Source organism: Stigmatopora argus, chromosome 7, assembly GCF_051989625.1.
Source record: "Stigmatopora argus isolate UIUO_Sarg chromosome 7, RoL_Sarg_1.0, whole genome shotgun sequence".
NCBI lineage: Eukaryota > Metazoa > Chordata > Actinopteri > Syngnathiformes > Syngnathidae > Stigmatopora > Stigmatopora argus.
The window spans coordinates 20283157-20295649 of NC_135393.1; the positions used below are offsets into that span (position 1 = coordinate 20283157).

The 12493-nt window shown below is 57.4% G+C and overlaps 2 protein-coding genes across 7 annotated transcripts; both read left to right on the plus strand.

The window, feature by feature from the left end:
- The first annotated feature begins 2 nt into the window (after window positions 1–2).
- alg13 (ALG13 UDP-N-acetylglucosaminyltransferase subunit) lies at window positions 3–7011 on the plus strand. Of its 4 annotated transcripts, none has more exons than XM_077604920.1 (25): window positions 3–396; window positions 1069–1152; window positions 1211–1261; window positions 1404–1450; window positions 1538–1613; window positions 1695–1776; window positions 1921–2086; window positions 2158–2215; window positions 2615–2732; window positions 2795–2859; window positions 3261–3361; window positions 3594–3679; window positions 3739–3964; window positions 4060–4164; window positions 4344–4497; window positions 4559–4703; window positions 4784–4813; window positions 4873–4919; window positions 4983–5054; window positions 5438–5567; window positions 5625–5741; window positions 5811–5851; window positions 5929–6064; window positions 6125–6226; window positions 6623–7011. In XM_077604920.1, exons 1-25 carry the CDS (start codon window positions 274–276, stop codon window positions 6877–6879), a joined length of 2619 nt encoding a protein of 872 aa, XP_077461046.1. In that variant the 5' UTR covers window positions 3–273; the 3' UTR covers window positions 6880–7011. The 4 variants fall into 4 exon arrangements, with proteins under 4 accessions (XP_077461046.1, XP_077461048.1, XP_077461049.1 ...); XM_077604922.1 differs by having other exon boundaries at window positions 4613–4703; XM_077604923.1 differs by having other exon boundaries at window positions 4616–4703.
- A 497-nt stretch (window positions 7012–7508) lies between these two features.
- On the plus strand, window positions 7509–12451 carry LOC144077949 (GTP-binding protein 2-like). 3 transcript variants are annotated; one of them, XM_077606067.1, is made up of 12 exons: window positions 7509–7831; window positions 8828–8854; window positions 8964–9148; window positions 9218–9323; window positions 9458–9655; window positions 9745–9919; window positions 10308–10554; window positions 10680–10815; window positions 11112–11170; window positions 11257–11428; window positions 11517–11723; window positions 11783–12451. In XM_077606067.1, exons 1-12 carry the CDS (start codon window positions 7703–7705, stop codon window positions 11939–11941), a joined length of 1800 nt encoding a protein of 599 aa, XP_077462193.1. In that variant the 5' UTR covers window positions 7509–7702; the 3' UTR covers window positions 11942–12451. The 3 variants fall into 3 exon arrangements, with proteins under 3 accessions (XP_077462193.1, XP_077462194.1, XP_077462195.1); XM_077606068.1 differs by having other exon boundaries at window positions 11517–11681; XM_077606069.1 differs by having other exon boundaries at window positions 7715–7831; window positions 8920–9148.
- Window positions 12452–12493: the final 42 nt, after the last annotated feature.

A 12493-nucleotide genomic window follows, 5' to 3' on the forward strand; every position in this document is an offset into this window, starting at 1 on the left:
AGAGAGAGAGAGAGTGCGAGAGTGCGCGACAGAGCAAGCAAATCAGCCACCCCCGCGCAATTTCTCCGCAATTGGCATTTTCTACTTTTATACTTTTTTTTTCTTTTTCCTTTTTTTTCCTCGTTCCAAAGTGTGCTTTCGTTTCAGCAGCTGTTTCGGCAAGCTCGTTAGCCGCGAACAATCAAGTTCAGCCGCGCGACGCCTCCTCTTTTTTTTGGTCTGCCCCCCCCCCAACCCCACTCTCGTCCGTTCATCGAGCGAGGAAGCGGCGGGATGCAGAAAGCAGGCCTCAAGAAGTACTTCGTCAACATGGACGACTACCTGGCCAGCCTCGGCCTTTACCGTAAAATGGTCGCCCGGGACGCGTCCAGTCTCTTCCGGGCCGTCTCCGAACAGGTCAGTCACCGGTTAACTGTCACGTTAAGGGGCTCCTCACCGGCCCGTTTCGTTCCTTTCACCTTCGTCGCGAGCGAGCGAGTACGCACGGACTTTTTTTTTTTTTACCAATGTATGGCGTCTATTCCATTAGAGCGCACAATTCGCTACAAAAAATAATCACGAAATTATTATCAATTAATGTCAACGAAATACACTTTGTTCATTTTTTTTGTTCGGTTCGGTTCATATGTCGGCGCGCCCGTTTGCTAGCTGGCTAGTTCGCTAGCCAGCCAGCCAGCCAGCGAGAGGGAAACATTTTCTAAACTTATATCGCTCCCAACAACATATCGTGTTAAAATTTGTCGCCGTTCAATTTAGCAGCCAATGGGTATTGGCTGGTAAACATTTGGTTGCTTGCCATCGACGGCGCTTCACGTCCAATTCATTTCGACTCGGAGCAGGTCCAATGGCCATGATTTCCCCTCTCAATCCAAATGAAATGGACACCCGGCACCGTCGGAGGCATTCATGCATGAGCACTCGTAGCTTAGTTGAAATGAACTGGACGGCTATTGTCGTCTGGGCGGTGAGTTCGTTTTGGGCCTCGTTCGCTTCCGGGGGCATTTTCACCTTCCTTTTATACAATCATATTTGGACGACTGAAACGGTTCTGATTTAATGCATCGGCAGTTGTATTACTCTCAAAACTACCACGGCACCATTCGCCAAGAGTGCGCCGACTTCATGCGAGCCAACGCCTTTGTCTTCGAGCCGGTGAGTTGTGTCGCCGTCTCGCCGCGTCCTCTGACCTTGCCTGGGTTTTCCTTCCAAGTTTGTCGAAGGCTCTTTCGGGAAGTACCTGGAACGCCTCGAGGACCCCAAGGTGAGCGAGCGAGCGAGGCGTGCGCTCGGCTGAGCCATTTTTAACCCTTTCCACCGCAGCCAATATATCGTCCATGCGCCGTAACCAAGGACATTGCTACCAAACCACGGCCGTCCGACCTTTTTTTTTTCCCCCGTTGCAGGAGACGGTAGGCCAAGTGGAGATCAAAGCTCTGTCACAGCTCTACAGGTGACGTCTGTCAATCCACGCGTGGCGTGTGGCCTGGCGTGGCCAAAGAGTGTAGAGCGCTGCCAACTTGTCAGTGTTTGCGTGCAGGCGCCGCTTTCTCATCTACCGCTACCCCGGCAAGGCCGCCACCGTCATCTCGGAGGGCGACCGCTTTGTAAGCGAGGTGAGGTCGCCGGCCGGGCGTCGCCTCGCTCGCTCGCCGCCGGCCGGGCGTCGCCCAGCTCACCGCCGGCCCGTCGCCTAGGTCACCCTCTCCTGCTCCATCAACTGTCACTATGATATCGTGTACCCCAGAAGTTACCCCGCCTCCGCCGCCCTTTGCCAAGGTAAGTTCCCAGGGCGTTTCCACCGAGAGGGGGCGGCGGCCGAGTGCGGCCGTGCGCGGCCATTTAGCGCCGAACCAATTGGCCGTCTCGCGGCGTGGTCGGGGGCCAGCACGTCGTCTCACGGCGTGTTCTTCTCGCACGTAGCCGTGGTGTACGAGCTTCTGTACGCCAAGGTGTTCGGCTGCGAGGAGGCGGAGCTCTCTCAGGCCGTGGAGGCTTTCAAGGCCGGAGGTCGTCGCTATAGAAACAGCCCGTCCGTCTGCAGCGACGTGGACGTCCCCTACGACCTCGCCGAGGAGCGAGCGCGCAGGTGGCGGTCGCTCGTGCCGCGCCACGCCCTGCACGCCACAACAAACGTGACGTGCACGTGTCTTCCCCCAGGGAGGAGGCGGAGTTGACAGCGGAGGAGAAGCCACGATTATCCACTGAAGATTTTAAGGTGACAAAAGTTGATCTTTCTCGAAATACTCCATAATAGCCGAGTATCCATCAAATAGTTTTTTAAGGTAGAAAATGCCATTTTTGGGAGCAGGTGTGTGCTGACGCCTAGCTCTGCCTTTCTGCTTTCTTTTATTGGCTCACTTACGCTGTTCCGGGGTCACTTTCTTTCCGTTTTGGATTTGTCGTTGCTTTGGGCGAATTTCCTTCGTCTCTCGGAACCAAATTTTCCCACGCGGGATTTCCGTAACCCAAGCGTTTCGGAAGTGGGAGTGCCGCCGTTTATCCAGACGAGGGGGCGGAGGCGGTGGAAAGGATTGGACGTCCGTCGCCAAGGCTCCGTGTCTCTTTGCTCTTTGACCCGGCCTGACCTTTGCTCGAATGCATCCCACCCACCCAGGCGCCGTCCGAGGCTCCGCCTCCCAGCAAGCTGTCCCTCCCTTACAAGGCGATGAAGTCGCTGGACGGAGACGTGTACCGAAACGTGGAGTTCGACGTCTGGCAGGACACCTGCAAAGGTAGGCCGCAAAGGCCCGACGGCGGCCGAGCTGCGCCGCTGACGCCGCGTCGTTGCCCTCAGAGATGCAGAAGACGGACTACATGGTGTTCGCTGGCCGACAGTACTTCCTGGGCGACAAATGTCAGGTGAGTGGCTACGCTACGACATCGATGCGCAGAAATGCATGTAAACAAATCCGATAGTGGAGACCCTTGCCCTCGCTTTTGGGGGATCTGCATCCGTGAACGGCCCATCCGTTTGTTTGACTCCCTCTTGGTCAAATGGGATTGGGCGTCAATGGCAGCCACGTGATGAAATACTCCGAGACCTTTTTCCATTGCGTTCGACCCTCCGACTAACAAATGTGTGGTGGAACGAGTTTCATGCCGGCCAGCCGGCGAGAGGATCCTTGCGTCCAGAGTTTAAAAAACATGTTTAGACGGTGCTGTTTTCTATCGCGTACTGTATATGGATATTGCTGATGCTAGGTTAAAAAAAAACAGAAAGACTGCGCCAGCTGACGGGTGAATGTGCTCTTGTCGTACAGGTGCGTCTGGAGCCCAAGGGGAAGTATTTCAACGCCTTCATCCAGGAAGTGGGCATGCACTCGGCTGCCGTCACGGTCTTCATCGAAGAGCTCGGAGAGAAGTAAGTGTCCTCGCCCCGCCCCCTCGCTCTTGACGCTAGGTCTGCCCTCGGCCATTTTTTAAACGGGGCGTTCACCCAAAATCATATGAAAATGCCACTAGCCGGCGCTTTCATTCACTCCTGTTGATTGTCGGCTGAGCGGGTTTGCCTTTTTCATTGGTATTTTGTGTGCAAGTGTGCAGGGGTGGGCAAAGCCATAAGGAAATTGTCAGTCATTGATTTTGCCCGCCAGGCACTGCGTCCCTCTGACGGACGTGAAGGCGGTCAACCCCGTTCCGGCGTGGAACGTGTCGGCAGTGCCCCGCAAAGTCGACACGGGTAGGTACTCGCCGCGGTTTCCCCGTCGTCCGCCGACCGCCTCCCCTTTGGACCTCCAGACGGCGAGCCGCGAGCTAACCAGCGGCGTCACCGCTACTTCCGCAAGACCCGTGGGGGCGGGGCGGTGATTAAGGGGGCGGAGCTGCCACCGGCCCAGCCTCCGGCGTACGGGGGGGCGGCCCCTTCGCAGCTCCCGCCCCGCTTCCAGCCGGCCGGGCGACCCCCGACCCCCGTGTCCTACGAGCATTACCAGCACGGAAAAGCCGCCCGATACGGCGCCGCCAGGTAGGGCGGCCGTGGGCCCGCTGCGCAACCGACCATTGGCTTGGGGCGCGTGTCATTTCCTCGATCCATCATTTTGCCGTGGCCCGTTTGGTCAGAAGCTCTGCCCGCTTGGTCAACCGACACCTGATGGGTCCTCAGCTGTCCTATTACCCGGCCGGAAGACGCTACTACGACTACGACAGCTATGCCTTCAGGACCCGGTGAGGCGGGGTTCTCGATCCATATGACAATTTTTTCCCACAGCAACACCGCTAATCTCTAGTTGCTCTTTTTGAGGGCGACTCATTGAAAATACATGGATATACACCTTTTAAAATGTGAAAAGTGCCATTTCAATCGAAGCTAAATCGATGAAGTAGCCCCTTCATTTTGTGCTCAGTCGCACTCGGCGCCACCTAGCGGCGGCGCTCACCGACCAGTGTCACTTCTTCGCCCCCGACCCGGCCGGGCCCGTGGCGGCGGAGCTGGACGCCGGCGCCCTGGCATACTACCGTGTGGGCGAAGACGACCGCCACGTCTTCGCCGGGCTGGCGGTACGTACGCGCGCCCGGCCATCCCTGCCCGCGTCCCCTACTGAACGGGGTGCCGTGGCAGGGTCCGTCGGCGGCGCGGTCGTCTGGTGCCCTAACCCCCGTCGCCTATCTGCAGCAGAGCGGTCCGGGGGCGCTGCCCTCCCCGGGCGGGGGCGCCCTCGGGTGTTCGTCGGAGGAGGAGCGTGAAGACGCCGCCTTGGACCACGGTGAGAGGCTTCTCCTTAGGGTTTTTATTTTATTTTTTTACACCCACTCTTGCATGTTGACGAGCGCGCACGCGCATCAGATTTCAGAGAGGGTTTCTACGCCGCTGAGGGTGAGTCACGTCTTGGCGCCGCACTCGGCGGCCACACTGACGCCTCCCGGGCCTTTCAGACGCCGGCGTCTACTCCGGCGACGTCCTGGCGACCCCCTCCGCACAGGTGAGGCACGCCGCCCGCCCGGGCGGCCCTTTCGCAAGCCGTGGCTTGACACTCGTGCCGCAGGACCGGGAGGAGGAAGAGGACGCGGCCCGGTCGCCTCCGAGAACCGACGGCCTTTACGACTACGGCCAACAGGTGACGGGCGCTTCCTCTTAATGTATATCATTTAGATGTTGCTTTGTTTTTGCCGTCACAATGTGTGCACCGGATGCGAAATGATTGTCCGATCGCAGTTTGAGTCCCTCCCTGTCTTCTATGAATGGAGCAGAATTATTTTAAGGGGGGGGGGGGTGGAGGTTCTGGTTAAAAAATAAATAAAAAGAAACAAATTGGTAGTATTTCCTGCATGGCAGGAAAAGGAGAATCAAAAACAAACGGGGAAATTGGCAAGAAATATTTGTTCTTGGTTTACTTTTAAACATTTAGTCCTGAACGAGGGAAAGACGCTGGCATTGGTGCGGCTCTTACGAATGGATTTGTGTTTTTGGGATCTGCCGACACCATGGCCTACGTTTCAGGCGGTCAAGCCAGCAACGGCCATTTCTTCGTCGCCGTCGTCCTCTGCCGCCTCCACGCCGTCGTCTTCGTCGTCCCACGCGGCCCCGGCCCCTCACGCGGCCGTAGTCCCGCACCCCCAAGCTCGATCGGGTAGGCACGAACGAGCCGCCTTCTCATTAGCGCCGCTCACGGTCATCTGGGCTTCAGTCGCGGCCGTGCCGGCCGCCAACCCCTGGTTGGTTCCCGACGCGGGGGAGGGACTCTGCTCCCTCGTAGCGCCGCCTCCTTACTCTTACGACCCCAACGGCGGCGACCTGCCCCGAGGTAAGCGTGGCCGCGATGACCCCGGGTGACGATGGCGACCGTGAAGGAGCTCCGAGTTTCTTTTCGCAGACTGTCGGCTGCTGCAGTTCTACTTCAACCTCGGGGTGCAGGTGAGATTGCTCGCCCAAGAGGTCTTGGTACCGATGCGATGGCTCTCAATCTGTCTGTGCTCTGTTCTCCTCCCCAGTGGTACCATCAGAGCTTCTGGCAACAGCAGCAGCAGCAGCAGCAGCATCAGGCGGTGGCCGCCACCGCCTACCCGCCCCCGTACCCCGTGGACGCGGCCGTCTCTTACCAGGAGGCGGCGTTGCCGGCGTTACACGGTGAGAAAGCGCCACCCCGTCGGAGTGAGCGGCACGCGTGAGCCTGTTCTCCTCTCGCAGCCGTCACGTCCTGCTACCCCGAGGTGGGGCGCGGGCCGCCATCCCTCTTCTATCAAGAGTCGGACAGGACCCTCGACGCTCAGACGGACGTCCACGGTGCCGGTATGGGAGAGAGGGAGGGAGGGAGGGAGGAAAAGATAGACGCGCTCGCCGAGCGTGCCCATTGGCTCTGGTTCTCTGTCCATTTCCGCTCACTTTGGATCTCTCCCTTGTCAACTCATCGGCTGCCATCGAGCACCAATCGGCTGCCTAACTCCGAGCTGAAAATGTCCCACAATGGACAGGAAATGTCCCTGAAGTTCTGATCGCTAAAGTATTTTTATTTTTTTTTAATTGTGAATCGGATGGGCTTGGGGGCAAAAAAGTTATTTTTGACCAGATGAACAGATGGGTGAGAGGTCTAAATGAGACGGACCCCCGTGGCGCTCGGCCAACGTCACCGATTGCCGAGTGGCCAAAATGGCAAATGACATCATTTCCACCTTTTTTGTCTCGCAGGCCCCGCCCACTCACTAGAAGGCACGCCGCCGGCCGCCGTATACCCGGAGCCGACGGCACCCGTGCTGCACCTGGCGTACGAAGCGGCTCCGCCCGCCTACGCGGCCGCGCCGCACCACGCCTATCACACCCACTGCGTGCCCGCCGCCGCCGTTCACTGGGGCGGGCACGCTTCCCGCGTCTACTGCCCCGCCCCCCCGCACGTGGTGAGTTACATCACGGCCCCTCCCGCGCACTTCCTGCCGCCCAGCGCCTGACGACGGAGGGGGCGGGGCCACCGTGCCACCATTGTTCAGCGCCACACGTTTGTTTGCATCCGGTGGGTGTTTTGTTTGTGTTAGGTTGACACTGGGTTAATAAAGTTGAGCACCAGCAGATAGAAAACCGTGCCGTGATCCTTTCTTGACCTCCAAACCGAGTTTGATTTGGGTTATTATTAAAATAATGAGAAAATGCCATTTCAGTTGAAATTTCCCCTTTTGTGTGATAAATTCCAGTGGGACATTTTCCATCAATCACTTCCTGGGCTCACTAGGGGAAATGCCGGACTCGCTTACCGTTGATTTTGTAGCGTTTTTGTCGATGGAGCGTGGCTTAGATGTGAACCTGTTAAATTCCGGCCCACTTCCTGCGTAAATGTGGAATTTAAGAGTCGGTTGAAAGTGGTGGAATGGGGACGCCCAGGCACGAGGTGAGATTTTTGGACGGACAATTTTGCTCCGTGCACGCCGTTTGTTTTCATTGTTCCGTAAATGAAAGTTTGAAATGGACTTGATCTTGAAAAGCACTGGCGGAAGTCGTCGAGCGAACTTTTCCAATGGACTTTAGCTTGAAAAGCACAGGCGGAAATGGTCCAAGCAACTTTTCAAACGGACTTTAGCTTGAAAAGCCCCGGCGGAAGTCGTCGCTCTTTTTCATGGTAGCTTGCGGTGCCGCTTTAGAGCCGGCGCTGATGCTGAGCAAGGAGGAAAGCGAGCGAAAGAGGAGCAGCCGGGACACCATCTCTACTCGGGGGTGGCGGGCGGCCCTCGGCCTCGGCCTCTGCGTCTGCCTCGTCCCCCCTGCAAAGCCCTGGAGAAGATGGTGGACAACCTGACGGCGACGCCGGGGAAACGCGGACGAGGCCGTCGCCGCCGCCGACGACGACGTCGCAATAAAAACAAACGAACGAAGAGCAAGGAAAGAGCGCCCCCGTTTCTCCCACCAGAGGTACCCGCTGTCTTCCGCCGCCGCCGCCGCCGCCGCCGCCGTCGCCGTCGCCGTCACCGTCGCTTCTTCTCTTGAGCGAGCTGGGCCAGCAAGCAATCGACGCACATTTCAAAGCATTACTAGATAGTCAAATGCATGTGCGCAGCGGGGCCTCGCCTTTCGCGGGGCTTTGGGACCGAGCATTGCCGCGAATATTGAATACTGAACATGATGGCGAAAAGCGGCTCGGATATATCCAAACGCACAGCCGTCAGTCTCGGCCAACTGCTCCCATTATCAATGATTGCAATTCCCCTTATTAAACGATTTAAAAAAGTACAAATGCAACGTGGCACATCATTACTCACCTAGGGCGCACGTAAAAGTTGTACATTTTCGCCAAAGTGGACAGCATATTTATATACATAGCGAAAAGGCGGACAGGTGAGAGTGGAATGGGTGTGTGCATACAGTCATACCTTGCGATACGAGCTTAATGCGTTCCTAGACCGAGCTCGTATGTCAATTTTCTCGTATCTCAAATCAAGGTTTCTCATAGAAATGAACTACTAAGTACAAATTAAACTGAAAACAACACCCAAAAACAGGATATTACAATGGAAAAAACATTTTTTGTGGTTCTAATTCACATCTACTAACAGAGTAACAAATAACTAGTGCTTATGATGTTTAATATAATTCTGCTGGCTTTTTCGCATATTATCGACTGGGTTGCTAGGAAATTATGGTTAGTCTTTGGAAAGCTTGATATCCTTAATAGCGTCCTTCTGCTTCAAGATGGTGCATATTGTTGAAAAATCCCTCTACGGGAAAAGGTATAAGTTGACAGGTAAGCAAACGGTTGCAAATGAGCGCGAAAGAACCATAGCGGATGCTTGGAAATAAACGTTGGTCTTTCAAAAGACTCCGATCGCGTCGGCGGGAGCCCACCAAAATCTGGGCGCTTGTCCACCAGAAAACCAGACACTGAACAAATGATGTGTGCTGCGCTCGCAGGCCGAAGAAGGCAACGTGGAGTACAAGGTAAGGAGCGGAGCGGAGCGGGGAGGGACGCCCGGACTTACCACGGCGTTGTCCCGTCCCGGGAGGGACGCCCGGACTGACGACGGCGCTCGCCCCCGATGCCCCGCAGCTGAAGCTGGTCAACCCCACGCGGCAACGCTTCGAGCACCTGGCCACGCAGCTCAAGTGGCGTCTGCAGGAGGGCCGCGGCGAGGCCGTCTACCGGATCGGCGTGGAGGACAACGGGCTGCCCGTGGGCCTGGGTCGGACCGACATGGCCGCCTCCCTCGGGACCTTGCGCAAGATGGCCGACAAGTGGGTCCCTTTCCGGAGTCGGCCGGGGCGCCCGCCGTCGACGTGGCTCCGACCTTGGGATTTGTCCAGGGTGGGCGCCGACGTCACGCTGCTCCGCGAGCGGCAGGTGGACGGCGAGGGGAGCGCGCGGAGGATCGCCGAGGTGCTGGTGCGGAAGGTGCCGGACGACCGGCAGGTGAGAGCGCCGTGGTGGGCGGACTCGCCATGTATCTTGGCCGGGTGGCCGGACTTTTGGTGGCCGGGTTGCCGGACTTTTGGTGGCCGGTTCGTGACGTCAGGGGACAGCTCGACCTTCTTCCCTCTCCTCAGTTCCTGGAGCTGCGCGTGGCCGTGCTGGGCAACGCCGACTCGGGCAAGTCCACGCTTCTGGGCGTACTGACGCAGGGCGAGCTGGACAACGGGCGCGGGCGGGCCCGCCTCAACCTCTTCAGGCACCTCCACGAGATTCAGACGGGCCGCACGTCCAGCATCAGCCTGGAGATCCTGGGCTTCGACAGTAGAGGACAAGTCGTTGGCCTTCTTTTTCAAAGCCCGCCCGGCACGAGAGGGCGGGCGCTCGCTTGAAGGAGCTTTGCCCCCTCCCCCTCCCCCGGCAGGTGGTGAACTACAGCGAGTCGCGCAGCGCCGAGGAGATCTGCGAGAGCTCCTCCAAGATGATCACCTTCATGGACCTGGCCGGACACCACAAGTACCTGAAGACCACCGTCTTCGGACTCACCAGCCACCGGCCGGATTTCGCCATGCTGGTGGTCGGCGCCAACACCGGCATCGGTCAGATCGGCGCTTTCCGAAATCAAAGTGGTGGCCACGGAGAAAGAAAAAAAAAACATATTAGAAAGTCATCCTGCGTAATTGATAGCCGTGATTAGGCCCAAGCCCGCGTTTCAAATGAGCCGGCAAATATAGTCTCTTTCGATATACTTTGAAAGCAAGCCTTTATATGGAAGAACAAAAAGCACTCCCATTCCCCGATTGATCTTTTGGGAAATGTAATGAATTGCTGACATTAATTTTCCACAAAATCATGGTTGTAATATTGAGTCATAGAAATGGAGCTGAGATATAGTAAATGTGTTTTTTTTTTTCTTTCTCAGTTAAAGTATGAAAATGCATCTTTTGTGAAAAAGCAAGACGAATGTGCCGGCATGTGTGTGCGCAGCCGGCACCGCCAGAGAGCACCTGGGCCTGGCCACGGCGCTCAAAGTTCCCATCTTCGTGGCCGTCAGCAAAGTGGACGTGTGCTCCCGGGGGGGGCTGGAGCGCACGCTGCGTCAGCTGGAGCGACTCCTCAAGCAGCCGGGTTGCGACAAGGTCCCCTTCGTCATCCGCGCGCCAGACGACGCCGTCGCCGGGGCGCAGCAGTTCGCCAGAGCCGCCTCCGCCGCCTCCGCCACCGCCGACGCCTGGTCAGTGGGCGCGCCCCGCTTCCGCCCGTGGCTTTGTCCATCATCTTTCGCCACTTCCTATTGAACGAGGACAGGATATCTGAGCAGGGTCTTGTGTTTGTGTTTGTGTGTGCGCGTGCGTCCAGCGTGACACCCATCTTCACCCTGTCCAGCGTGTCGGGACGAGGTCTGGAGCTCCTCAAGATCTTCTTGAACGTCCTCCCCCCTCTGGGCAACGGCAAGGAACAAGAAGAACTCATGAGGCAACTCACCGAGTTTCAGGTACGCCCGCTACTCATCGGAAAAAACGGGCCCCAGGGGGATTTTAAAATGTATTGATGGAGTTTCCAGTGTGACCATGTTGACTGCCATTGAGTGGGATGGCGAATGAACAAAGGCGAAAAAAGGAAGGGGCTGAGAAAGGTCTTAAAATCAATGCCAAAACAATCATTTAAAAAAAAACTGGTGAAAAGCACCCATAAATCCGAGAAAAAAAAACCAAAAATCCTAAATCCCGCTTTGAATAAAAAGTGTCCTAAAGTATGTGATCGGGACATCCCTCCTCATGCGCTCCGCAGGTGGACGAGATCTACTCCGTCCCCGATGTCGGCACGGTGGTGGGCGGGACTTTGTACAGGTGCGACGTCGACCAGAACAAATGAAAGGGCGAGGAGAGGAGGCGCTTTTGCCGGACCTGAACGGTTTGCCCCTTGTTTGCCTCAGCGGGGTTTGCCGCGAGGGCGAGCGTCTGGCGGTGGGCCCCACCCAGCAGGGCGCCTTCCTGCGGGTCAAGGTGGCGTCCATCCACAGGAACCGCTCCGCCTGCAGGTTGCTGCGAGCCGGCCAGGCGGCCACCTTGGCGCTTGGCGACCTGGACAGGACTCTGCTGCGTAAGGTGGGCGAGCGAGCGAACGAAGCGACCGAGCGCGACCCCAGCGTAAGCCGAGCGTGACCCCAGCGTGAACCGAGCGCCACCCGTGCAGGGCATGGTGATGCTGAGTCCCAAAATGAAGCCCAGCGTGTGCCGGCGCTTCGAGGCGGCCGTGGTCCTCCTCTTCCACGCCGGCAGCTTCCGCCGCGGCTCGCAGGTGACGGCGCACGTGGGCAACGTCCGGCAGACGGCCGTCGTCCAAAGAGTGCACGGAAAGGTGGCTGGACTCGGCTCGGCCCTCCCCGGCTCAAATAGAAAGGTGCTCGTGGCTCCTCGATTTCAAAGCGCCACCTCTTCTCTCTCTCTCTCTGCCGGCAGGAGGAGCTGCGGACGGGCGAGCGAGCCGCTGTGACCTTCGGCTTCCTCAAGCATCCCGAGTACCTCCGGACCGGCGCCAAACTTCTCTTCCGAGAGGGCGCCACCAAGGGAGTCGGACACGTCACCCGCCTCCTGCAGGTGGCCGAGCACGACCACTAGTGCCAGAAAACGGCAGACCCGCCCAACCGTCCGCCAAAACCCGGAAAAAGTGGATTGGAACGCCGCCGTTACACTTGGAAAATTGTCTGCCGCGACAGGGGATCTTTAAAGACAGACTGCCCTTTCCTTCCCTTCCCTCGTCCGTTTCAATCGCCGGGACATTTTGTCGGCCGTCGAACGTAGTTGAAAAATGGATCCAAGACGCTCCCGAGCCCGTTCCGACGTGGTCGCGTGGGTCCTTTGAGGCGGGACTCGGCACAGCGAGGTGTTCTCCACGCCACCGTAAAAGCCGTTAGTATTGTTGCTGGACTTCGGGCATTCAAAGGAACAAAATAAAAGAACATTTGGCTGGGAAGGGCCCCGTGTCGCCGAGGAAACGCTTGAGCGGCTCTACTTTGGATTGCCAAAAGGAGAAATGACGACCGCAGCGCCCGAGAGCTAAGATCCAAGTCGGCGGCGGGGTGGCAGGCAAAAAATAAAAAGTGTATTGAGGAGGATCATTTAAAAAAACACTCCGTCTGTGTTGGACTTTTTCAAAGAAGAGAGTACTAG

Coding starts and splice junctions, on each gene's coding strand:
- alg13 (XM_077604920.1), top strand. CDS start 274: ATGCAGAAAGCAGGCCTCAAGAAGTACTTCGTCAACATGGACGACTAC. Junction 2,087..2,157: donor GCCGAGGAGCGAGCGCGCAG/GTGGCGGTCGCT, acceptor GTCTTCCCCCAG/GGAGGAGGCGGAGTTGACAG. Junction 4,165..4,343: donor AGCTATGCCTTCAGGACCCG/GTGAGGCGGGGT, acceptor TTTTGTGCTCAG/TCGCACTCGGCGCCACCTAG.
- LOC144077949 (XM_077606067.1), top strand. CDS start 7,703: ATGGTGGACAACCTGACGGCGACGCCGGGGAAACGCGGACGAGGCCGT. Junction 9,920..10,307: donor CGGCGCCAACACCGGCATCG/GTCAGATCGGCG, acceptor GTGTGTGCGCAG/CCGGCACCGCCAGAGAGCAC. Junction 11,724..11,782: donor TCCCCGGCTCAAATAGAAAG/GTGCTCGTGGCT, acceptor CTCTGCCGGCAG/GAGGAGCTGCGGACGGGCGA.